The sequence below is a fragment of the Geotrypetes seraphini genome, chromosome 14 (genome assembly GCF_902459505.1).
Source record: "Geotrypetes seraphini chromosome 14, aGeoSer1.1, whole genome shotgun sequence".
NCBI classification, from domain to species: Eukaryota; Metazoa; Chordata; class Amphibia; order Gymnophiona; family Dermophiidae; genus Geotrypetes; species Geotrypetes seraphini.
This window is the reverse complement of record NC_047097.1, coordinates 23,939,005-23,966,064: the sequence shown is the minus strand read 5'-3', so window position 1 is coordinate 23,966,064 and position 27,060 is coordinate 23,939,005. Positions and strand designations below refer to the sequence as shown.

The 27,060-nt window shown below is 44.9% G+C and overlaps 1 protein-coding gene across 1 annotated transcript in view; it reads right to left on the bottom strand.

Moving 5' to 3' along the window:
• The window catches only part of GATM (glycine amidinotransferase), a 51,358-nt gene extending 25,679 nt beyond the window's left edge, over positions 1 to 25,679 (bottom strand). The window contains exons 1-4 of the mRNA XM_033920341.1: positions 25,535 to 25,679; positions 17,175 to 17,390; positions 8,120 to 8,315; positions 2,718 to 2,908 (exon numbers count right to left, since the gene is read on the bottom strand). Coding sequence (XP_033776232.1) covers positions 2,718 to 2,908; positions 8,120 to 8,315; positions 17,175 to 17,390; positions 25,535 to 25,603 — 672 coding nt within the window. The 5' untranslated portion in view covers positions 25,604 to 25,679. The remainder of the gene's footprint in view (positions 1 to 2,717; positions 2,909 to 8,119; positions 8,316 to 17,174; positions 17,391 to 25,534) is intronic.
• Positions 25,680 to 27,060: the final 1,381 nt, after the last annotated feature.

The following is a 27,060-nucleotide window of genomic DNA, read 5'->3' as shown; positions in this document are numbered from 1 at the left end:
CCCCCCCCCGATTCTCCTGACGTAGGCAGGAGGGAATGCCCACTCCATCCCGCCACTGCCGTAACACAATTCCCTGACATCGCCCCGGCAGCGGGAGGGATGCCCACTCCCTCCTGCTTCCGTCATCACCCAACCCCCACGAACACCCCCTGCCACACTCCACCCTCTTCACGAAGTAGGCAGGAGGTATGCCTACTCCCTCTGGTTGGCAGGCCCACCTCTTCAAAATGGTAGGCCTTCCCTGTCCCGGTACATCCTGGGATGTGCCAGGGAGGGGGCCTAAGGCTCTTATTGGCCCAGCCGCCTAAGGCTCCTCCCAGCTGGGAAGAAAAGTAGGTGCCAGAAGATCAAAGGGTCCTTTTGCTGAAGAGAGAAAAGGTCTGACCTAGAAGCATCAGTTGGACTGAAGGGAGATAAGGAGCTCTTCACTCTCCCTCCTCAAGACAGAGGAAGACAGGCTAAAAAGACAGAGTGAGACAGAGGAAAACAGAAACGCAAAAACTCTAGTCCAGTGCTGACCTGAAAAGCAGGAGAGTCCAGCGTGAGCAGAAAATGGAAAAAGAGCACAGATTGAGAAGAATAAGAAAGAGCTGCAGGAGATCAGATAGCCCAACAACAAACTGTAGCTGGGACCTGAACTCCTGCAGAAAACAGGAAAGAGCTGTGAGAAAGGAGTGTGTGGCGCAGTGGTTGAAGCTACAGCCTCGGCACCCTGGGGTTGTGGGTTCAAACCCCGCGCTGCTCCTTGTGACCTTGGGCAAGTCACTCAGTCCTCCATAGCCTCAGGTACGCTAGATAGATTGTGAGCCCACCGGGACAGGTAGGAAAAAATACTTGAGTACCTGATTGTAAAAACCACTTAGATAATCTTGATAGGTGGTATATAAAAAAAAAACTAATAAACTTGGAAACTTGGAAAAAGAGTGAGGGAGAGGCAAACTGAAGAGTTGCACCAGTGAGTGACAAGAGTTTGTTGGCAAAGCAGGAGTACATACTACCACAGAAAGTCAAGAGAAGACAGCGGCTGTGTCAGACTATCCAGCTGTGATGGGATGCAGAGCCCTGAGAACCTCTGACCCTGTTAAGAACAATGCTACAAGGACTTAAGTCTGCTTACTAGGCACCTAAGTAACAGAAACTTTCGCTAGATGGAAATCTCAAGTTCTGCTTCCTTTAGACCAGAGGTGGTGCACACACTCAAGCCAGGCCTACTATTTGCTAGGGCCTAGAGATATTTTTCTGGTAAACTTTGTGGATAATCAAGTTACATTAGGGGACCAGAGGTCTTGCAGCTTGCACCTAGGACTGTACCATGTGAAACTGCTATTTATACACAAATACATATACACTAACCAATGTTCACCATAACTGTGCTTGGACAAAAGAGTTGCAGGATACAGAAAAAAAATATCATTGATGGACACACAGTAGAACTCCAACAACGAGAAGCCACACAAATAAGGGGCTCTTTTGGGCCTTTCAAAATCAGAGGTTAGTATGCTTTATGGCAGGGGTGTCAAATGTCGGTCCTCGAAGGCCGCAATCCAGTCGGGTTTTCAGGATTTCCCCAATGAACATAAGAATTGACACTGCTGGAGCAGACCAGTGGTCCATCATGCCCAGCGGTCCGCTCACACGGCGGCCCTCTGGTCAAAGACCAGCGCTCTGACTGAGATAATCCCTATCAGCGTACGTCTGGTTCATCAGGAACTTGTCTAACTTTGTCTTGAATCCCTGGAGGATGTTTTCCCCTATGACAGACTCTGGAAGAGCGTTCCAGTTTTCCACCACTCTCTGGGTGAAGAAGAACTTCCTTACATTTGTACAGAATCTATCCCCTTTCAACTTTAGAGAGTGCCCTCTCGTTCTCCCTACCTTGGAGAGGGTGAACAACGTGTCCTTATCTATTAAGTCTATCCCCTTCAGTACCTTGAATGTTTTGATCATGTCCCCTCTCAATCTCCTCTGTTCGAGGGAGAAGAGGCCCAGTTTCTGCTTTCATTGTATGCTAATAGATCTCATGCCTATTCATTGGGGAAATCCTGAAAACCCGACTGGATTGTGGCCCTCGAGGACCGAGATTTGACACCCCTGCTTTATGGTATTCATTGAGACTACTGTGAGTAGGGTGACCAAATTTTACTTGCATCTTTTCAGTAACATTCATGAGACTATTCCTCTGTGATATACTGCTCTCTTTTTTTAGCCTGTTCTAATTGTTCTTGCTATCTGCTGTCAGTCCAGAGTTTTTGTTTGCACTTAGAGAGCTTCAGATTACTCTCCCTCTAGTGCACCATACTGTGAATTAGGGACATCCATTAGAAAGCTTTCAGATTGCTAAAGAAAATTCTTGCTTTTATTTTACTTGTATAAGTATCCTTCACCCTCTCTTGTAATTTGTGGTGATATGGCAGTTGTGATACAAATATTTGCCTTCTAAAATCTTGCTTGCTTGTGTATTTTTTATATATATATCTTCTCTTTTTGTGTGTATGTGAGATGTGTGTTGTACTTCCGGAAAAGAATATTTTTGGAGAGAAAAGGTATAGCTTGGGTACTGTGAGAAAGTTGTAATGGTTGTGGGGGTGAGTTTATCTGTGTGGCCCCTGGGGGCCACAGGGCCCTTACATTGGCCCCTACACTACATAGAAAAAATGGTTATTTATCAGTTAGCTGGGATACTGGTTGGATGACAGAAGCTATGAAAACGCAAGTACCTGATCATAGAGTTCACTGGACATTGTTGGCTTGGGGGCAGTTGTCCACTTTGCACCTCGTCGAAAATACTCCTTTATGAGAGGCCGGTAAGCTCTATACTCAAAGAATCGAGCACGCCAGGCCATCGGAGCCTCAATTATTTCATTCCCAACAACCAGCAAAATATCCCTAGGCATGGCAGCGTATAAACCTGGTTGTAAAGAAAGCAAGACTTGATTAGGATTTGCAAGACACATTTCAACCCACAATCCTTGCAACCAACCCAATTTACTGGAGACAACGTCTTCTAAGTAATAAACATTTATACATAACTGCATATTCAAGACATAGTTGGTGGTAAAATCAGGGTTGATTAATGTGCAACGATTCATGAATTTAACATATGGGAGGCAGAACAGATGGAGGACGGCTGTCAGATTGTTGGCGGGTTTAATTTTCTTCCTGTCCCACCAGCTGTAGCTCTAGGGCCTTCATGTGTTGAGTGATCAGACACTCCTCCAAGAAAGATTCTTTTCCTCTTCCAATTGCCCTAGATTTAAACTAATGCATTTGCTCCACTTAGCCCACTGGTATTCTCTCCTACTTCAAAAGGTCACAAATGAGTCTGATTTTCAGGAGATCCCTAATGAATATGCACAATATTGATTTGCATGCATATCACCTTTACTGTATGCAAATCTGTCTTATGCATATTTGTTAGGGATATCCCGAAAACCTGACTTCTTTGTACCCTGAAGAACTGGGAGTAGATGGCACTGATTTAACCAGTTTACTATATCATTTGATAGATCGCCCTTCTGTGGCACAAGCAAAGCGGTTTGCATATTCAAGTACGTTCTCTGTCCTTAGTGGGCTCGCAATTTAAATCTTGTAGGAAAAGATATGAGGGAGGGAAATGTATTAAAAGCCATTTCCTGGAATTTTAGACCCTAGCCAGAAGACCTGTGAAGGAAATGTAACATGAATACCATTATGTCCTATTCTCATTCCAGTGAGTTCAGTTAATGCTATCACCTTTTTTACTCTTAACTAGGGATACCAGATGTCCAGTTTTCACTGGACATGGACTGCATGGGAACAGGAATTTCAGGAATCACTTGGGTCCCATGCGGGGATCCCCCCCCCCCCAGGCTCACGGGACTCCTACAAGGATGGAACCGGGGTTCCCGAGGCCTGGCAAGAGAATTAGTAGAACATAGACAAAAGCAGAAACAGGGACCAAGATGATGGAAAAACAAAATGTCCCACCAACTACAGCAAGGGAGATGGTCATTTTGAGGGGGGCTAAGCTCAAAGTGGGAGGCTCAGCCCCCTCTCGTGGTTATGCCACCAATTGTGTTAAGTACAAAATGAAGTACTTGCTGAGTTTGTTGTGGGGTTTCCAGTTCAGTTTTGGCATATTTTTCTTATGCAACCATTGTCCTGAAAATTGCTTCTCTCAATTCTGCTTAAAATGATTTTGATGCTGTATTGTTTGATTCTTTACTCATTGCTGCATTAAAAACCATTTGTGGATCCTAGAAGGACCTCTCACAAGTTACCTATGCCAGATGGTGGAACCAGATTTGTTTGCTCTACAGATATGAGTGCTATATTGCAAAAAAAAAAAAAAAAAAAAAAAAATACAACTATAGTCACATGACCTAATGTCTATTCTAATTCATTCCGGTGATGTATGCATCTCTTATGTCTGTTCATTGTTATTTGTTTATATTGTATTTTATTGTTAGTTTAAATAAACTAAGACTTTAAAAAAAAAATCAAAACTGTCAGAATTGCTGCTTTTTATGGGGACAGAGGGGATTCCTCGCGGGGATGGGCAGGATACTGGTGGGGATGGGTGTGATTTCTATCCCCGCGCAACTCTCTAGTCCAGACGGCTTTTCAAAACCCGGCTCTTTGTCCAGGTTAAGGTGGCTAAGGTTTGCAGTTACCATTCTTTAGTTGCAAAAATTAATGTGCAGTAGCTGCAAAGCCTCTGTGGTAACTGTTGCGGACATGCCCAGCATTTTCCATAGAGATAACGCAAAGAAAAAAATATTTACTGTGTGTTAAGTGCATGACAGATAAATGCAGCTGGCATTCAAGGATCAGTGTTTTCTGCTGCAGTAACAGTTAGCATGTGGTTAGTTATCCTGCGTCATTTGCAAGAAGCAGTTCATGCCCATCCCTCACCCATTTCACACTACTTTCCACACAGGAGTGCCAAGCCACTGCATTAACTGTTAGCGTAACCATGCGCTAAATCCCAGGTAGACAGAGTAATTCTGTGAAGCAGTTGCTAACAGTTACTATAAGCACCGTTTAGAATACTAGCATTCATACATGCTTGCAGGTCATATATGCACATAAGCCTTATTTTATAAATAAGCACATATCTGCAATAGCTTATATTTTACAGGAGTGGACTCTGGGCACAAGAAAATAAGAATAGTCTTACTGGGTCAGACCAATGATCCATCAAGGCCAGTAGCCCATTCTCACGGTGCAAGCAGTAGCATTCTCACGGTGGCCAATTCAGGTCCCTACCGATCCAGGGCAAGCAGTGGCTTCCCCCATGTCTCTCTCAATAACAAGACTATGGACTTTTCCTCCAGGAAATTGTCCAAACCTTTCTTAAAACTAGCTACGCTATCCACAACCTCTGGCAACGCATTCCAGGGCTTAACTATTCTTTGAGTGAAAAACTATTTCCATAGATGCTCTGGAACACATTGTAAGAGGATGTGGTGACAGTGGTTGTGGACAAGTTCCTGGAGGAAGAGTCCATAGACTGCTATTGAGACAGATATGTAGGAAACCACTTGCCCTGGGATCAGTAGCATGTTGACTATTTGGGTTTCTGCCAGGTACTTGTGACCTGGATTGGCCACTGTTGGAACCAGGATACTGGGCTAGATGGAACATTGTTCTGACCCAGTATGGCTATTTTTATGTTCTTATGTTGTGTCTAAGTGAGATCGAGCATAGATACCCACTTACACTAGTATCCTATAAAGGAAAACAGACACCTACTTTTTTTTTTAAGAATGTGGGTGATTTGTTATTGAATGACAAACACAAACAAAAAAAAATCCAACAGAACTACAGTGATATGTTGAACAAGGCACAACAAAAAAAAAACCCCTGCAGGAATGGTGTACAAGATGCCAAGTCTTTAATAAACAAGCACTGATATGAACATAAAACCATTTGTATCCAAACAGGTTGGTGAACCTGGACCCGACACAGTCTGTGTTTCTAAGAAACACTCCTTCCTCAGGGGTCCTAAAAGAGTATCATATACTGGGGATCCTTATGGATAACAACTGGAAACAGCGAAGTTGTGAACAACTAGGCAGACTCAGAAAGCTCCTTCGCAGTGCGATTATTTTTTTTATTCTCTGTCCCTATATTGCATTATAATTTCATGGAATGAGGCATTATGACAACACAATCTGAGCTCTAGAATGTTGCTACTTATGATTTTTAAATGTTTGAGGCTTGTGCAGATGAGGACGGAGCTTAGACATTGGTGGAATGAGGCATTATGACATCAGTCTGAGCTCTAGAATGTCGCTACTTATGATTTTAAAGTGTTTGAGGCTTGTGCAGATGAGGACGGAGCTTAGGCATTGGTGGAATGAGGCATTATGACATCAGTCTGAGCTCTAGAATGTCGCTACTTATGATTTTAAAGTGTTTGAGGCTTGTGCAGATGAGGACGGAGCTTAGGCATTGGTGGAATGAGGCATTATGACATCACAGTCCGAGCTCTAGAATGTCGCTACTTAGGATTTTAAAGTGTTTGAGGCTTGTGCAGATTGGGCCGGAGCTTAGGCATTGGTGGAATGAGGCATTATGACATCAAAGTCTGAGCTCTAGAATGTCGCTACTTAGGATTTTAAAGTGTTTGAGGCTTGTGCGGATGAGGACGGAGCTTAGGCATTGGTGGAATGAGGCATTATGACATCACAGTCTGAGCTCTAGAATGTCGCTACTTAGGATTTTAAAGTGTTTGAGGCTTGTGCGGATGAGGACGGAGCTTAGGCATTGGTGGAATGAGGCATTATGACATCACAGTCTGAGCTCTAGAATGTCGCTACTTAGGATTTTAAAGTGTTTTAGGCTTGTGCGGATGAGGACGGAGCTTAGGCATTGGTGGAATGAGGCATTATGACATCACAGTCTGAGCTCTAGAATGTTGCTACTTATGATTTTTAAATGTTTGAGGCTTGTGCAGATGAGGACGGAGCTTAGACATTGGTGGAATGAGGCATTATGACATCAGTCTGAGCTCTAGAATGTCGCTACTTATGATTTTAAAGTGTTTGAGGCTTGTGCAGATGAGGACGGAGCTTAGGCATTGGTGGAATGAGGCATTATGACATCAGTCTGAGCTCTAGAATGTCGCTACTTATGATTTTAAAGTGTTTGAGGCTTGTGCAGATGAGGACGGAGCTTAGGCATTGGTGGAATGAGGCATTATGACATCACAGTCCGAGCTCTAGAATGTCGCTACTTAGGATTTTAAAGTGTTTGAGGCTTGTGCAGATTGGGCCGGAGCTTAGGCATTGGTGGAATGAGGCATTATGACATCACAGTCTGAGCTCTAGAATGTCGCTACTTAGGATTTTAAAGTGTTTGAGGCTTGTGCGGATGAGGACGGAGCTTAGGCATTGGTGGAATGAGGCATTATGACATCACAGTCTGAGCTCTAGAATGTCGCTACTTAGGATTTTAAAGTGTTTGAGGCTTGTGCGGATGAGGACGGAGCTTAGGCATTGGTGGAATGAGGCATTATGACATCACAGTCTGAGCTCTAGAATGTCGCTACTTAGGATTTTAAAGTGTTTGAGGCTTGTGCGGATGAGAACGGAGCTTAGGCATTGGTGGAATGAGGCATTATGATATCACAATCTGAGCTCTAGAATGTCGCTACTTAGGATTTTAAAGTATTTGAGGCTTGTGCAGAGGAGGACGGAGCTTGCAGGAATGGGGCAGGGACCTGCTACAGATACAGCAGCCATGCTGGTTTTTTGTAATGTACACCCTGGTTTCTTTCCTCAATCAACTTCATCGTCAATTCTGATCATAAATTTAACTCAAATGTCAGAGTATGTTGTGCCATCACACCCAAGGCTAAGCTGACCAAGGATCATGCATTTAAGAGGAAACGATTACATTTACTAAAATATGCAAATGTCTTACTGTGTGCTTGCAAGCATTGATGTACATTATTTATTTTACGCAATGAGATCTATTTACTAACAGCACACTTTAATGACATTGGCGTATGCTAATGAGGTAGTGCACTTTAGTAAACCGAGCCCCAAGAAATCACTTGAAGATTCAGCATAACCTTGACTAAAAGATCAGAAGTCAATGTCAAAAGAAACACATCATCACTTGTGTCGCTTACCTGAAGACTCAAAATCAGGCGTTGTATATTTCACCGACCAGTCGATCAGTTCAGGTCTCCTAACATTTACGCCCTCCATTTTCAAAATATTGCACATTTCTTCAATTTCATTAACTGCCTTCTGTACATGTTCCTTGGGGAAACTTTGACCTCCGTATTTCAGATAAAATGGCCAATACTTTTCATATGTGTTGGCCTGGAAGAAAAGCGGATGCATCAGTGGTACACAGCATATATATGCAGGGCAGGTCTGTAAAGAGACATCTAAAGTTGCCTGTAATACACTCCTCCCTCCGTATTCACGGTGGTTAGGGGCGCAACATGACTGCGAATATGGAAAAACCACAAATAACTTTTTATATGCTATTCACGTTTTTTTGTAAAAGCCATCCTGTAATATATCAAAATCGCAAATAATAGCAGCGATTGTGAAAGCTGGTAAGCGCCAAACTTTTTATTGGTACACTACTTTATTCATGATGTAATTTTGGGGGGAGGAGTCAGCAAGTGAAAAATCGCGAATAAGCAAAACCGCGAGTGCTGAAACCGTGAATATGGAGGGAAAAGTATATACTTACTGGTAGCCTATTCTGTAGAAAGGGTTCCAGTGGCGTAGCGAGGCTGAGAGGTGTCTGGGGTAGTGGTGCCCATCCCCACCCCCATCAGCTCCTTCTCCGCCCCTCCTGCTATGCACACAGGCTCCTCCCCTTCTCCCGTACCTCTTTATTGTTCATGGCACGAGCAGCAACCCCAACCTGCTGCTCATGCCAGGGTTGGCCCTTCCTCAGATGTCACTTCCTAGGCACGGGTCCAGGAAGTGGCGTCAAGAAGAGCCAACACTGGCGCAAACAACAGCTTGGAGTTTGCTGCTTGCACCGCGAATGTTAAAGAGGAACGAGGGAAGGGGCATGGGGAAGGAGCAGGGGGGATGGCGCCCAGGGCGGACTGCCCCCCCTTTAATACACCACTTAGGGGGGTCATGGATTCGATATACAGTATTCCCCCACAAATTTGTGGTTCGCAAATCATGGACTCGCTCATTCACGGTCTGCTCTGACCACCTCTTCCTATAGTAAAGTTGGGCTACACCAATCAGGAGCTGCATGTCAAAGCAGCTCCTGATTGGTGTAGCCCGACTTTACTACAGGAAGAGGTGGCTGGAGGAGAACGCAAGTGATTTTCTTCACCTGCCGGCGCTCCAACAGCCCTCTCCTGTCTCCCCCATTTGTGGTTTTTCAAAATTCTTGGGGGTTCCTGTAATGGAACCCCCACAAATTTCAGGGGAGTAATGTACTGCCTTGTCTGTGGTACAACCAAACAGTTTACATAGGTTGTATGCATGTACTTTCTCTTTCCCTAGTGGACTCACAATTTAAGTTTTGTATCTGGAACAATGGAGGGCTAAGTGACTTGCCCAAGGTCACAAGGAGATTCAATACACAGAGTACAAGCATAGCACTTCAGACACATCTACAGCGGATAGCGTAGTTGGTTTTAAGAAAGGTTTGGACAAATTCCTGGAGGAAAAGTTTATAGTCTGTTATTAAGACGTGGGGGAAGCCTCTGCTTGCCCTGGATCGGTAGCATGGAATGTTGCTACTCTTTGGGTTTTGGCCAGGTACTAGGAACCTGGATTGGACACAATCTTTTTTGTCCACTGTCATTCATCATGTTTACGCATTATTCTGTAGAACAGCAAGTATCCAGATTATTGGCATTTACTCATGTTTGTGCACAAATACTTCTAGATTTGACATACGACACCTAACGCTAGGGGCTACTTCCATGACAATAACTCGGCACAAAAAAGCATATTAATGGATACAAAGTGCCAAAATGGGGCAGAAATGGCAGACCTGTGTCAAAACACACTTACATGCCCATTTATAGAATAGCGCCTATCTGTTTCCGTGCAGATCTGCATATGGCGCATAATGATGGTACGGATGTGGGCGGGTCAGGGGCGCTTTCTTAAGATGTGTGCAGTATGGACCCATACCCAACTTGCACACTGGAATTTACACCTGGTTTCACTTGGTGTAGTTGAATACGGATCCTAGTGCTACACACTGATCTCTTAAGGGGACCCATCCCAGATGCCCTTCATAGAATACCTTTCAGCACTAATTTATTATTATTATTTTTTTAACCCTTCAGGGATTCAAGACAAGGTTGGATAAGTTCCTACTGGAACAGAACATACACAGGTAAGGCTAGTCTCAGTTAGGGCACTGATCTTTGACCTAAGGGCCGCTGCGTGAGCGGACTGCTGGGCACGGTAGATCACTGGTCTGACCCAGCAGTGGCAATTCTTATGTAATTTTGAGCACCATTTACTGCAGTGAATCGCAAACTGTGTGCCGTCGTACACTAGTGTGCTGTGATGCTGATGAGGAGAAGAGGCACCGGCGCTGGCTGACTGCTTATAGGACGAGCCTCTCATGGTGAGATTCTATAAGCAGTCAGTCAACAACGGCATCTCTCCTCCTCTACACACCTCTCCTTTCACAACCCCCCTTCCCCATTGGCGGCTCAAGGCCCCATCTGGAGGGCCGTCACGCATGTGTGTGACATCATCATGTCGACAGCTGGGCATTTCCGGAAGCCCTCCAGCTGCGGCACAGGGTTTAGTGTGCCGCAGCTTCCAGAAGTTTGCGAGACACTGATTTATCAAATTCAGCTCAGAATACAATATGGTGGCATTCTGGTTATTTCCACGCATTCTTGGCTCTTTATAAAATCACCCCCTTAGCACATAGAAAGCACGGACTCCAATCCTTAGAGCATCATTTGAAAGTCACAACTTTGCATTATCTTACATTTTAAATCAGGGGCCTCAAATCTAGTTCTCAAGGTCCACAATGATATAGGCTTACCATATGGCTCCAGAAAAACGAGAACGGATTGAGACATCCGGGTTTTACTTCCATTGCTTTCAATGGAAGTCAAACCCAGATGTCTCTATCCATCCTCCTTACTTCCATTGTGTTCAATTGAAGTAAAACCCGGATATCTCAATCTTTCCTCCTTTTTCTGGAGCCATATGGTAACCCTAAAACAGTGGTCTCAAACTCAAACCCTTTGCAGGGCCACATTTTGGTTTTGTAGGTACTTGGAGGGCCTCAGAAGAAATAGTTAATGTAAAACCAGAGGACATAATTTGAGGTTGAGGGGTAGTAGATTCAAAGGCAATGTTAGGAAATTCTACTTTACCGAGAGGGTGGTGGATGCCTGGAATGCACTCCCGAGAGAGGTGGTGGAGAGTAAAATTGTGACTGAGTTCAAAGAAGCATGGGATGAACACAGAGGATCTAGAATCAGAAAATAATATTAAATATTGAACTAAGGCTAGTACTGGGCAGACTTGCACAGTCTGTATCTGTATATGGCCGTTTGGTGGAGGATGGGCTGGGGAGGGCTTCAATGGCTGGGAGGGTGTAGATGGGCTGGAGTAGGTTTTATCGGAGATTTCGGCAGTTGGAACCCAAGCACAGTACCGGTTAGAACTTTGGATTCTTGCCCAGAAATAGCTAAGATGAAAAAATTTAAATTGAATCAGGTTGGGCAGACTGGATGGACCATTCGGGTCTTTATCTGCCGTCATCTACTATGTATGTTATTATGTATGTTACTATGTAAGTCTCAATAATAATATTGTAATGTATAGCTAAAGAGACATATGATCAAGAAACTTTTATTTTACTTTTGTGATTATGATAAACATACCGAGGGCCTCACAATAGTACCTGGCGGCCACATGTGACCCCCGGGCCACGAGTTTGAGACCACTGCTCTAAAAGATATGAGATCTCTTTGCATTCACTGCATGCAAATGGCACTCATACCTATTCAATGTTTTAAATTGTCACTATAGTTGTGCCCCTGCCTTTGCCAATCAGCTGGTAGCCTTCTATGGAAGAAAAGTCTACCAAAAGGACACCAAAATAATTCATCATATCTTCTTGAATGAAATTAGCAGCAAGTATAGTACTTCAGCTTAAAACATTTATAACATCAAATTTCTGGGTGCCAAAAAAAGGCACACAAAATCATCTGTGACTTGTCAATCTCTTAATTACATTCCTCTTTCCCTCTGCCTCAAAGAAGTTGTTTAAAGCAAACATCGTATGGACTTGTCAGCTTTTCCCCATTTCATCAGCTGTTAAATATCATATGTCATGCACATGAAACTCTGGTTTAGTCGGTGACATAGTTCAGCTTTCTAAATATATTTCGCTTATGTCCTAGGCATATTCCATAATTTGGCCCCGAGTTTCTTCTTTCCTTTTTTCTTAGAAAGCCTGCAGAGCACATATTAAGAAAAGGTAACTGAGAAGAAGTGTGAGGCCGCTTACACGCTTCCTGGAATTCACGTGTCCTGGTTTAACACCCAGTGTACAGTACGCTGTAATCTACTGTCATCTCCCGAGAAATGTGCATGGCAGCTGTTTCATGCCATTGTCCTGCTCAGCAAACAGATAACCACTGAGGCCAGGCATCTAATTTTTCTTCCCTTTGAAAGGATCATATTACCGAGTCAAAAGCCCGCACTTTGTTCCTGAAAGAGGTTCTTTACATTGTATTATAGTAATTCTACTCCTTTTTTGCTGTGTGAGGAAGGAGTGGCCTAGAGGTCAGAGCTATAGCCTCAGTGCCCTAAGGTTGCGAGTTCAAATCCCACGCTGCTCCTTGTGACCCTGGGCAAGCCACTCAATCCTCCATTGCCCCAGGCGCCTTAGACAGATTGTGAGCCCACCTGGACAGATAGGGAAAATGCTTGAAGTACCTGTATGTAAACCACTTAGATAACCTCAATGGGTGGTATATAAATCCCTAAAATAAATAAATCATGTAATTATTCAAGTTAAAGAGTTTTGTGCATTTTATAATACCAGAATGACTGAGCATGACAATTAAAAAGATTGCACAGCTCTAATCTTTCCTGGGATTTCAAGGTAACCAAAACACATACCAATATTTGTTATTGTGAATGTGATTTATTTACCACTTATACAATATATCTACGGTAATATTGTTTCCCATCTGAAATACATGGATGGTGCAAAGGTTATCAGATGAATCTTCAGTTTCTCCCTCCCCCACTAATTAACTTTCAAGAACTTAGCCCTTCTCCCCCCAAAAAAGATTTTGATAATTAAACTCAGAATCTTGATTATCCAAATATCATCATTTTCCAAACAGAAAATAAATATCATATCTTACTTTGCATATATTTAAATAATGAAGACAATTTGCAGAATGAGACTTGCATCCTAGAGGGCCCTTTAACTAAGCTGTGGTCTCCTCAAGCCACTTCATCGGTTCCCCATCCATTTCCAAATAGAATTCAAGCTCCTCTTACTGACCTACACGTGCATTCACTCGGCAGCCCCTCAATATCTCTCTTCACTTATCTCCCCCCCCCAGTCAAGTCCCTCCTAGCCATACTCTTCTCCACTGCTAACTCCATACTCCTTTCTTCTATCTTGCTGCCCCGTATGCATGAAACAGACTTCCTGAGTCATTATGTCAGGCTCAGTCTCTAGCAGTATTCAAACCCAAGCTAAAAGCCCACTTTTTCAAGGCTGCTTTCAACTTCCTCCCACTCACCATGAAATTAGCTATTTAAGAACATAAGAATAGCCTTATTGGGTCAGTCAAGTCCAGTAGCCTATTCTCACGGTGGCCAAACCAGGTCACTAGTACCTGGCTAAAACCCAGGAGTAGCAATATTCCATACTACCGATACAGGGCAAGCAGAGGCTTTTCCCCATGTCTTTCTCAATAACAGACTATGGACTTTTTCTCCAGGAACTTGTTCAAAACCAGCTAAGCTATCCGCTCTTACCACATCCTCTGGCAACGCGTTCCAGAGCTTAACTATTCTCTGAGTGGAAAACACATTTCCTCCTATTGGTTTTAAAAGTATTTCCCTGTAACTTCATCGAGTGTCCCCTAGTCTTTGTAATTTTTGACAGAGTGAAAAATCGATCCACTTGGACCCGTTCTACTCCACTCAGGATTTTGTAGACTTCAATCATATCTCCCCTCAGCCGTCTCTTTTCCAAGCTGAAGAGCCCTAACCTTTTTCGTCTTTCTTCATACGCAAGGAGTTGAATCCCCTTTACCATCTTGATCGCTCTTTGAACCTTTTCTAGCACCACTATATCGTTCTTGAGAAACTCCCCAGCCCCTGTATATCCTGTCTGTCCAAATTAGGTTCTAAGCTCTTCAGAGCAGGGACAGTCTATTGCATGTCAAATGTACAGCACTGTGGATACCTTTCAGTGCTATAGAAATGATAAATAGTAGTAGTAGAAGGGGCGTGCCCACTGCAGGTTAAAAACCTCTACAGTGAGGCACGCTTAGGCATTTCATGGTAATTTTGGGCTAAGTGTATGATTCCCACACACTATAAAACAGATTTTATTTTAAGTGCTGGGATGTGTCTGAGGGGTGGAGAGTAGACATGTATTGCGCTAATCAGTAAGAGGTATGGAAAACTTTTCTAAATTGATAAGAGGTATGGAAAACTTTTCATACGCTGACAGGTTGGAAAAGCTGGGGCTATTCTCCCTGGAAAAGCGGAGACTTAGAGGGGACTTGATAGAAACCTTAAAAATCCTGAATGGCATAGAGAAGGTAGACAGGGACAAATTCTTCAGACTGTGGGGAACCACAAGTACAAGGGGGCACTCGGAGAAATTGAAAGGGGACAGGTTTAGAACAAATGCTAGGAAGTTCTTCTTTACTCAGAGGGTGGTGGACACATGGAACGTGCTTCCGGAGGTTGTGATAGGCCAGAGCACGCTACAGGAGTTCAAGGAAGGTTTAGATAGGTTCCTAAAGGATAAGGGGATTGAGGGGTACAGATAGAAGTAGAGATAGGTTATAGAAATAGTCAGGGACCACTTCACAGGTCACAGACCTGATGGGCCGCCGCAGGAGCGGACCGCTGGGCGCGATGGACCTCTGGTCTGACCCAGTGGAGGCAACTTCTTATGTTCTTATGTTCACAGCTGCATCACCACGTACTAACCAATTAGCTTAGGATCAGTATGTCAGCCCTTACCACTTAGAAAACAGATGTTGGTTAAGTGCTCATGCGCTAATGGCCATGTGCTATCTGGGGAAATTAGCACATGGCCATTAACAGGAATAATGGGAAATGGGGCCATTTTACCGCTGCACTAAAAGTAGATAGCATTGGCCACTTTTTAGCACAGCTTAGTAAAAGGGCCCTGAAGTTTGTACATGTGGTAGTCACTTGCCCAAGGTCACACAGAGAGAGCATCAGTGGGATTTGAACTCTGGTTCTCAGCTTACACCTCTAGCCACCAGAGTACTGCTCCAAAATATGTAAACAGATGCTGATGGCATCCCAGCAGCATCTGTGTTCTTCCCCATGTCAGTGCTTTACTGTCAGACCACTAACAAGATGCTGATTTCTTGGCATAACTCAAGTGGCTGAGGGCATTAGAGAACCCTATTCACATGGGGGGCATTCGCAGATAGACCACAAAAATCTGCAGTTGTTAAGTTTGAACAGTATGACATTGCAATATAAATAAAAAGTTATCATGAGTGTTTAAAATTTTAACAGTCTGCCAAGTTCATCAGTTAGCAACAACAGTCAACTTTGGGAAACTAATTTCCAAGACTTTTCATGTGCAGCAGTTTCCCTTTCAAAGCAGGCAGAGAAAAAAAAGAGAGGGGGGAGAGAGAAAGTAAGAGAGAGGGGGGAAGAGAGAGAGAGGGGGAGAGAGGAAGAGAGGGGAGGGGGGAGAGAGGAAGAGGGGAGAGAGAGAGATTATCAGCGAGGATCAAGCAGAAGGCACAGTTCACCTGTGGAAAGTTTCTGAGAAGACCACACCGTCCAAGGCTCATTACTGCCTTAGATGCATAGATTTTACCGCAGGTTAGCATCAGTGTGCACAAAGGTGCTAGAATGAGCCCTGAAGATATTTCTGAAGAAGATGCATTACACCTGTATGCAGCATTGAGAAATTTTTAAAAAAAAGTTGGGTTCAATGTCAACATATAAATAGCATCTTAGCTATTGGCCGTAGTCATGAAGATATAGACTTTATTGGACCAAAAGAAAAATCTGGCAACCCTGCCCAAAGCAGTAATAAGCATTCACATAACACTACACACTCTAGCATGGCAATACAAAGAAAGATGAATATATGATACACAGAAGCTGTTATAATAGATGGTGTAAATAGGTAACATATACATATTTAACTCATGCATTGTAATACTTGCTGAAGCTCGTGTATTGTAATACCATTACTCAGTGGTGTAGCAAGGTTGAGTGGTGCCCGGGGCAGTAGCTCCCTGCCCCCCAGCTCCTTCCTGACCCCCATCATGCGTGTGCCCCCTTTCCTTCCCCTGTACCTCTTTAATTTTCCCAGTGTGAGCAGCATCACAAACTTGCTGCTTGCATCGTGTCAGCTCTCCCTCTGATGCCACTTTCTAGGCGCAAGACCTGGAAGTGACATCAGAGAGAGTCGATACTGATGGGGGCAGCAGGTTCGTGATACTGCTCGCACCAGGAAAATTAAAGAGGTATGAGAGAAGGGAAGGAGTGCATGCGCGTACCTAGGGGGGTGGATGGTCAGGAAGGAGCAGGATGGGAGAGGAGGAAGGGTGTCAGCGCCTCCACCAAGATGGCACCCAGGGCGGACCATCCCCCCACCCCACCTTACTACAACATTACCTTTACTGAAGCTCATGTATTGTAACACCATTACTGAAGCTCATGCAAACCACTCTGAATTGACTCCCCAGTCATTAGTAGCGGTATAGAACAGGGTTGGGCAACAAGGCCGGAATCCAGTCAGGTTTTTAGGATTTTCCCAATGAATATGCATGAGATCCATTTGCATACAATGGGAGGCAGTGCATGCAAATAGATTTCATGCATATTCACTGGGGAAATCCTGAAAACCTGACTGGATTCTGGCCCTCATTGCCCACCCCACAATAAACAATAAACATAATTGCAGTCCTCTCCCCATGACATCAGAGGAAAAAAGCAATATAATTTTACCTTAACCTCCACAGAGAAAGGTGGAACATAGGCATTTTCAGCTCTCCCTACAATCACTTCCTCCAGTGGGTCCCATTCGTTGTATGAGCAGACAGGGTGGTCCTTAGTAACAGGATCAGTAACTTTATCATCAGCAAAACAGACTTTTTTAGGAGCTGCTGCTGCCTGGGTGCTTTGGAAAGTTCGCTGCACCCATCCTGTGAACCCTTTGGCCAACTAATGGAGAGAAACGAAATGCATCATCTACTACAGAAAACTGACAGTGTCGCTTGCTTAAAATGCAGATATTCACAGCATATTTCACAAAAGGGTTTGAGAAAAGAATTGGGCTTAACGAAACATAGTGTGTACTAAGAAGTATTTATTTTTCTATATCATATTTATTAGGCAATCAAAACCATGTACAGGTTGCAGAACAGCGGAAAACCATCTCATTGAAATGAACAAATAGAATTCGCAGAACAATAGCAATAATGATGGTACAAAAAAGAACATGGTTCACACTTGCCCAGTTTTTACTTAACAAAGAAATAGAGAGAAACCTGGGAATCCCCAAACGATTCCCCAATGCAATCTCACAGATCAACATACGAACTCACAGACATTCCTCTACTCACACACATACTCCCATTCAAACCCAAAGCAGGCATTGCACACATTAACCGAGGCTCAACAGAGCTGCCAAAAAATAAACATAACTCAAAAGAGGAAAGCAAATTACAGTAGGTCAAATGTGAAATGTGAAAACGAGAACCCAAGCCTTCCATTTCAAAGTCTGCCTCAGGAAAACACAAAAGTCAGGAAGGTGTAGTTGCAGGTGGGTGCAAAGCCAAAAAACGGTCCCATAGTGCGCAATAAGTAATCCACACAGCTTGAGTTCTGGAGGAATAAGTATCGAGTTCAAATCTGGCCTGCATCCTCATTCTGGCAAGCCAGAGACTGAAGGCAGGGGCCTCTGCAGTAGACCATTGTTGCAAAACAAGTTTTTTGCCCAGAAGAACAGCATGCAAGACGAATTTCTGGGCTGGAAGGTCTACACCTTGTTATATCAAATCTTGGACATCCCCTAGCAGAAGCGCCACACAGTTCCATTCAAAAGTATATTGAAGGACCGATTCAAGGCAGTGATGAACCCGGCCCCACATCGTGAGAGTTGGACAGTCAAAAAAGGTATGGAGAAAGGTACCAGGGCTTTGTGAACAGCGAGTGCAGAGAGCATCGGTCCATAAGTGCATGAGCACCCCACAAGTTCTTGTTATATATGTTCTATGGAGGATTTTAAACTGTGTCTCCTGAAGAAAGACTGCTTTAACCAAGGTATAAATGTTCTGAAAGAACATATGCAAATCCTGAACAGTGACAGTCCTTCCCAGCTCGGAGGACCAGTCCCTAGCTAGTGTCACCAAACCCAACTCAGGTTGGTGGTCTCTACACGCAGAATACCAGCGGGAAATAGTATTCCTGGACGACGGGGTTTCCAGAAAAATATTATCAAGAGACCCACTCTCCCATCGGCCCGCATGGCGAGCTAGTTGAGGAGTAATATAGTGCTGTATCTGTAAATATGTATGAATGAGTTGGGAGGGGAGACCCCAATGCGCCCGCACCTGAGAGAAAGAGGGAAAGAGCCCCCCTCCCATGTCCAGAACCGCCCCCACAGTGGTATCTCGCTCTCCTCGATCTAACAGACCCCCATAAACGTTTCATGCCTGGGGGGAAATCAGGATTGCGAAGGAGAGAAAGAAAAGGGGAAAAATCGGGTAGCAGATTCTGCTTCTTGCGCCACCATGCCCAAGCCTTCCGAAAAGAGAAAAGAAAAGGAAGGAAGGAAGAGGAAGAGAAAGTAGAAGAAGAAGAGGGAAGGCTGAAACCCCCCCCAGAACAGCCATGGAGAAAAGAGGAAAAGGAGATAGGGGCACAGCAGGATTCCAAAAGGGTCGAGGGAGAACAGGAATCAGGTGCCAAATGTGGGTGTATCCAGTGAAACAAAGCTGCCACATTGTACATGCGTAAGTCAGCGATGTTCAGGCCACCGTGCTGTTTAGCCCGAGAGAGTTTAGAAAAACTGATTCTAGGTGCCCCAGCTCGCCAAATAAAAGATCTGATAGTGGCAAGATAAGAACGCTCATCAGAAGAAGACACCCAAACGGGGATAGTCTGAATAGGGTACAGTAATTTGGGAAAAAGTACCATCTTGACTAATGCAACCCTTCCCATAAGGGACAGTGGTAAGGTTTGCCACCGATGGCACAAGGTTTTGATCTTACCAAGCGCGGCGGAAATATTGGCTGTATATAAACGCTTAGGGTCGCAATAAACATTATTCCCAAGTATTTAAGCTTCCCAGGCGCCACTCCCACGCCCAGGGTCTCAGTCCATCGAGGCACACCCGACGTCCCAAGTAAAAGAGCCTCCGTCTTTTCAAAATTGATCTTAAGGCATGAAAAACGCCCGTAAATTTGTATCAGTGTCATAAGACGGGGCATAATGGTGTCAGCATGATTTACGTAAAGAAGCATGTCATCCGCAAATAAACTAATGCGGAATTCATGGGTCCCTACACGGAGACCTTCAAGACAGGAGTCTTGTCGGATACGTTGTGCCAAAGGCTCCAAGGAGAGCAGAAAGAGGAGAGGGGACAGCGGACATCCTTGACGGGTGCCACGTCCTAAAGGAAAAGAATCAGACAATGCCCCATTCACCAAAAGCTGCGAAGATGGTCGGGTATAGAGAGCCGTCACCCACCGAACAAAATCACCAGTGATGCCAAAACAGCCCAGGACCCAAAAAAGATGTTCCCAGGAGACCATATCGAACACCTTCTCAATGTCAAGACTGGCGATAAGGGCCCTGTCCCCCGGCGCATGGGATGACTGCAAAACCGACAAAACCTTTAAAAGATTCAGAGATGCATGTTGGCCGGGAACAAAGCCGACCTGATCCTCGTGGATCAGCTCCGGCAGAAAGGTATTAAGACGGGCCGCCAGTATACTACCTAAAATCTTGACGTCTTGGTTGAGAAGGGAAATTGGTCGATATGAGCCCAATTGGTCCTGGGGTCGGCCTGGTTTGGGGAGAAGGATAACGTGTGCTCGATTATGAGTGTCCCCAGGTGGAAGGTCGGTCATTAGTCCGGTGTAGTAGGATTGCAATGTCGTCAAAACAGCAGGGGGCAACAATTTGTAAAATTCCGGCCCCATACCGTCCGGGCCCGGTGTTTTTGCGAGTGTAAGTTTACCAATAGCTATTTGTAGTTCCTGCCCCGTGATGGGGGAGTTCAATATCTGCCCCTGTTCCTCCAAGAGATGGCAGAGGGAGGTCCCTGAAAAAATCATCTCGGGCCTGGGAGTCAACCGGGGAGGCCGTGTAAAGGTCTCGATAGAAACTGACAAAATGAGCCACGATATCCGTAGGGTTAGTGTGTAGGTGGCCCGTCCTGTCCTTAATACCGGTGATGACGTGCTTGGCCTTGGGTGGTCTGACCAAATTTGCTAACATATGTCCTGTTTTGTTACCCCAGGCATGCAGTCTATATTTGTAAAAATATATGCTACGTTGGGCTCGCGCGTCAAGGAGATGATTGATCTTATCTTTCAATAGTTTCAGTGAGGCCCTGATCGATGGGGTAAGTTGGGAGATGTGTACCCGTCGAAGCTCTTGCAGTTCCCGAGTGAGGGCGAGGAGTTCACCTTCCCGTCGCCTCTTCAGAGCAGAAGAATATGCCAAAATGTGACCACGCATGACAGATTTTGCAGCCTCCCAGAAGACAACAGGCCCCACATCCAAGACAGAATTAGTGTGAAGAAATTCCTCCCATTTTTTGGAAAAATATTCATGAAATACCTTATCGGTATAAAGCTGTGGTGACATACGCCATGTGCGTTCACCGGAGGACTGCAAAAACTGAAGAGAGATAGAGAGCAAAGAGTGGTCAGATAGAGTCGGAGCGAGCATGGAGGCCGAGGCAAATTTAGGGAACCAGAGTTCAGAAACAAGGAAATAATCAAGACGAGAATAAGACAGGTGGGGGTGGGAGTAAAAGGAAAAATCACACTCTTCGGGGTGTAGAGTTCTCCAAACATCCAACAAGCCCAATTCTCCCATGAGGTAGTTCACACCCCTGTTGAAATGTTCCCTAGGGGCGTCTCTCACTGGCTGGCAATCTAAGGCTGGGTTAGCAGGCACATTGAAGTCTCCCCCCAACACAAGCAAACTAGAAACATGGGGGGCCAAGAGAGTTACAAGGTGAGAGAAAAAAGCGTGCGAATAAGTGTTAGGGGCATATATATTGCAAAAAATGATGGACTGGCCCCATAATTCACCCACTAGCAAGACATATCTCCCATCAAGGTCCGAGACCTGTTGTAGAACAGTAAACGGTATGCGTTTATGTATGAGGATAGCCACCCTACGCTGTCTAGAGCTGTAAGAAGCAAAACCAATCTGACCCACCCAATCCCGCTTTAGTTTACGATGTTCCTCGTCTGTGAAGTGTGTTTCCTGGAGAAAAGCTACATCCGTGCGTTCTCGTCGGAGGTATGCAAGGAGTTTGGCACGTTTGATGGGAGAGTGGATCCCATCCACATTGAGGGATGTCACTGTCAGAGAAGACATAGCATTACATGTATGGTAACAGTTACATAGCAAAGCATATACTTACAGAAACACGGAGCGGGGGACGTCCCAGCCGAATCCCCCCTCCACACATGAGTGACAGCAGTACAAAAATGCACAAGAGAATAATCTACGTGAGCCAGAGACAGCCATAAGCACAGAACCCAAACAAAACCCATACATACACATTCATACAAAAACCCCATGCACTCCCCTCCCCACATTCAATCCAGTCCCCCCTCCCCCCAGAACCATACAAGCGTCCCAGAACAACAAACAGTAAGTGAGGATGAAATACAAATAACAGCTCCAGGCCATGCCCCACACATAGGGTAAAGGCATAACCGACAATACCATAGAACAATATAACATAAAAGCAGCTTTATGTCAGCATCTAATAAAAGAAAAGGCAACTAATGATAAAAGAAAAGGCAACTAATGATAAACCGGCATCAAAGCCTCATCCAAGAGAAAAATGCATGAATAAATAAAAGAAACAAATCTCCTGGTGCACTGCTGGCAAATAAGGTATAAAAGTCAAGGTACAGCCACCAGGACAATACTGCCGCTGGCTAAGGAGCGAAAATCAAGGCCATCTGCCGCCAACCGCTAGGCTCACATCGATGGCGCTTCATAGAAGAGCACATGCGGCCATGCCGCAATGCAAAAATCCAAGTCCCCGGCATATGAGGTCAGGTAGGTACCGATTCAGGATGCACAGGAGCTGGCAGTTGAAGAACGAATTGCTCCAGCTCTCTTGGTGTCTCCAGATAATGAACTTTATTGTTATAGAAAACCCGAGCCCGGGCTGGATAAAGGAGGGATACTCGGATGTTACAGCAATACAAGGTGTTGCAGTGTGGTGCCATCGCTTTGCGCTGGAGGAAACTTGGGGGGAAAAATCTTGGAAAATTAAGATTTTGAGTTCATCATAGATAAATCCGCCCCCTTGCGATAGTGAGCCAGGATCCTTTCCTTAACCGCAAAGTTAAGGAACCGGGCGAGCACAGGGCGCGGCCGCGTTTCATCGTCCTGCCTTTGGCCCACGCGGTGCGCCCGCTCGATTTGAATAGACATGCCCGGATCCGTAGGGTCCAAAATCTTTAGCAGCCAGCTCTCTAGGCACTTGCGGAGATCCACGTCTCGGATAGAAGCGGGAAAACCGATGAAACGCAAATTCTTTCTCCTCCCTCGGTTTTCGTGGTCATCTACGCGGTCCATCAGGGTTTTGTTAGTGGACTCCAGGGCGCGCAGCCGTTCTTCAAAGTTAGCAGCCTGATCCTCCTGGCGTGCCACGCGATCTTCTGCACGCTGCAAACGACCCGCATGAGAATCAAGGCTTTCTTTGATATCCTCCATAAATGTATGTATTTTGGCAAGCTTGTCCTCCATCACCAAGGTTAAAGATCGGGTGAGTTCCTGCACTGCGGCCTCTTGTAGTGTAAACATTGGAACCTCGTGGCCTTCCGCCATCTTCGGCTCCTGCTGTTTCACTTTGTCCCGTACACCCCGCTGTGTTTTTGCGGTCATCGCACGTACAAGCGCTCCAAAGAATCGTGCCACCAAGTCAGCCAAGCAAAGGGCACAAAGATATAGCGTAAAAAGCAGAAAAAATCTAAATTTACGGAGGGTATTGTGCAGGTTTATATCGGCATGGCCCGGAGCTGTAGAGAGACACGTCCGTTCAAGCGCCCGGCATCACGTGACCCCTATTTTTCTTTTAAAGACATATGACATGCTGGATTTGATCCTATTACTCTTTCAGTTTTGAGAATTTATATCTGCTGTGTATATCGTGTGTATATGAAAAATGAATGGAAAAAATTGCATTACAATTAGTAAAGGGCATGGGATCTGAAGCAGAGCTTGGGTGGGCCTAGTTGACATTTGTTAGACTTAGGGGGTACTTAGCTTGAAGTACTTGAGAAACACTGCTGTAGGCAATCAGCTGGCGCCAGGGCCTCTCCTTCTCTCCGGCCCTCTTCCCTGCTGGCACCCCGTACTGGCGTATCAGGGCCCATCTGGAGGGCCTCTACACATGCGCGGACGTCGTCGTGATGATGTCATCACGGCGATGTCCACACGCTTCTGGGTGCCACAAGCCATGGCCACTACCTTTAGTGTGCCCCGGCTCGAGAAAGTTTCAGAGACACTGGTGTAGAGGCTATGGCTTTGAACACCGTGCTGCACCCTCCCCCTTTAAAAAGTCAATACACTGCACCTTTGCAAAGAGGGGATGCTGCTCTTTGGCATGGGCCAAATGACTCATGCTGGGCCGCAGTATCCAAGATAAGATGAGGAAACTGAGCTGAGCTCCTCTTTCATTCCTTTGGGACAGCCAGCAACTGGGAGCCTGGAGGACAGACTGATTACTGTGGTTGAGAGCAATGCTTTGAGGAGCTGAGTTTAGTGCACGGTGGGGGGTCATCTTTTGCCCTTGTAAATCCCAGACCTATTGTTTTAGACATTAAAGTGTACTTCTCGAGATTGCTGCTATCAGTGAGCCACATTCTTATGCTTTTACACTGTAAACAAACGAGATGGATTCCTCAGACTTCCGGTGGTCAAACATGGCAAGGAACTGCTTTCTTACTGTGGGCAGTTTTTCAGGAGGCTAGTAAGCCCCGAGCCAAGCCTAGTTGCCTATAAAATGGTCTGGGGTCCAGACACAGATAAAGGTGCTCTGCTCTAACCCAGGAGGAAGAAGCTGGTCTCAGAATTAGAGGACTTAGGTCTGGGGCACTGCAGCAAGCAGGAGCCGAGGGCTTCTCCAAACAGTGGCCAAGAGACTCTGCTAATCCAACTGAGGCACTGGTGGAAATACCAGGAGGAAGGGTGCAAGTTCCACCGTTTGACATAACGTAGTTTTTAATTTCCTCTAGCCATCTTCTATTTACCATGAGGTGAGCAGATGAGGACATAGTAATCCAGGTGCTTATTTTTTTATTTATTTTTTTTTAACATGCTGATATGTTTGCACGGCCATGGTGAATCCCTAAAACATATTTCTTAGCTATTTCAAAGGAGTGTGTGGTGCAGTGGTTGGAGCTACAGCCTTGGCTTCCTGAGGTTGTGGGTTCAAATCCTGCACTGCTCCTTGTGACCTTGGGCAAGTCACTTAACCCCATTGCCCCAGGTACATCAGATAGAGTGGGAGCCCGCCTTGACAGTTAGAGAAAAATGCTTGAGTACCTGAAGAATTTGTAATCCGCATAGAATTGTAGGATATGCAGAATATAAATGATTAAATAAAAAAGGAAAACAGCAAGGAGTGGGAGTTCTGGCAAATGCATTTCTTTCCTAAATTCAGTGACGTCTGCTGCCTCCACAACTGCACAGCAGCGACAACCAAAATATCAGTCAACAAGGAAGAGCGCAGCAGCTAGTCCCACCGGGGTCAAAAATGTATTTATTTATTTAAACATTTATACAAGTGATGTCAAAGTTCCTCCTCGAAGGCTGCAATCCAGTCGGGTTTTCAGGATTTCCCCAATGAATATGCATGAGATCTATTTGCATGCACTGCTTTCGTTGCATGCTAATAGATCTCATACATATTCATTGGGGAAATCCTGAAAACCCGACTGGATTGTGGCCCTCGAGGAGGGACTTTAACACCCCTGATTTATACCCTGCATAGCCATATTCTATGCAGGTTCCATGCTCACATTCATAATTCAGATTAAACAAACACTTTATAGTACCCTGTCTACGAAAGAGCTAAGAGAAAAAGCAGAGATACAAACCATGGATCCAATGTAATGAACCGCTTCAGCTCCCCGGCTACCTCCTCTCACACACCTCACCCGCAGCATGTTGCTCAGCTGTGCTTAGGGAAGGAATGTTTCCCTCTAGCTACTTTGCAGAGCCTGCAGCTCTTGTCACTGACTAGACGAGAAAGTGGTAAACCAGTCCATGGGAGGAAGGAGTTTTATATAGGTTCTCCAGGCTTTGTCATTGGTTGCTGTGATGAACAGGTGGCAGTAGAGGCAGAGCTAAAGGTCACACATTCCCAGATTAGAAAGTATCCCCTCCAAGAAATACAACACTTTTTTGCCTTTTTAGACACAGCCTCTCTGTCAGTGGGCACCCAGTCTGCATGATAGGCTACAGAATGAATGTGCGAGGCACTAGTATTTGAACATAATTAACTACATAAATAAATTATAATAAATAAAAACCAAACTAAGGGGTCCTTTTAAGGTGCGTTAACCGATTTAGCGCACGCGCTCAATGCTAAGATGACCCCAGGAACATAATGGATGTCTTAGAATTTAGCGTGTGCTAAATCAGTTAGTGCACCTTAATATAAGGACCCCCCTAAATAAAAACACTCCTTACAGCAGGTTAACGCAGTGGGCTGAGAACCAGGAAAACTGGGTTCAATTCCCACTGCAGCTCCATGTCCCACTTATAGGGAAATACTTTTAAAACCAATAGGAGGACTTATTTTTTTTCACTCAGACAATAGTTAAGCTCTGGAACGCGTTGCCGGAGGATGTGGTAAGAGCGGATAGCGTAGCTGGTTTTAAGGAAGGTTTGGACAAGTTCCTGGAGGAAAAGTCCATTGTCTGTTATTGAGAAAGACATGGGGGAAGCCACTGCTTGCCCTGGATCGGTAGCATAGAATATTGCTACTCCTTGGGTTTGGCCAGGTACTAGTGACCTGGATTGGACACCGTGAGAACGGGCTACTTGTCTTGATGGATCATTGGTCTGACCCAGTAAGGCTATTCTTATGTTCACTGCAGCTCCCAGTCAGTTAACCCTCCATTGTCCCAGGTACATAATGAATACCTATATATAAATATGTAAACCACTTTGATTGTAATCACAGAAAGGCAGTATATCAAATCCCATCACTTTTCCTTGCTTTTTTTTTCTATCTATTCCTTGCCTTTAAATTTTCTTGGCCCTTTTTCCTATTACACAGTTTTACTCTTGAGTCTGCCAACTGCCCCCGCTATCCACTTTTTGATCGCTGGATCTTCCATTGCACTGTGAGAGCTGAGAGTCTAAAGGGTGTGGATTACCTTGTACTATGACCACATCATCACTGGTTCATAATGCTAAGGCAGTATCTCAAACTGTGGGCCCCACAGAGATTCCAGAATTTTACTTTATTTTTAAAAATTCCCTTCATAAGTATAGACTAGAATAGATGACAAGTACGTGGTAAACCTTGCTGATTAAAGCCAATTATAGCAATTAAGTTAAGCACTGGTAGGCACAATCAAGGCGCCTTACAACGCCTAACTTACGGTACTGTTTA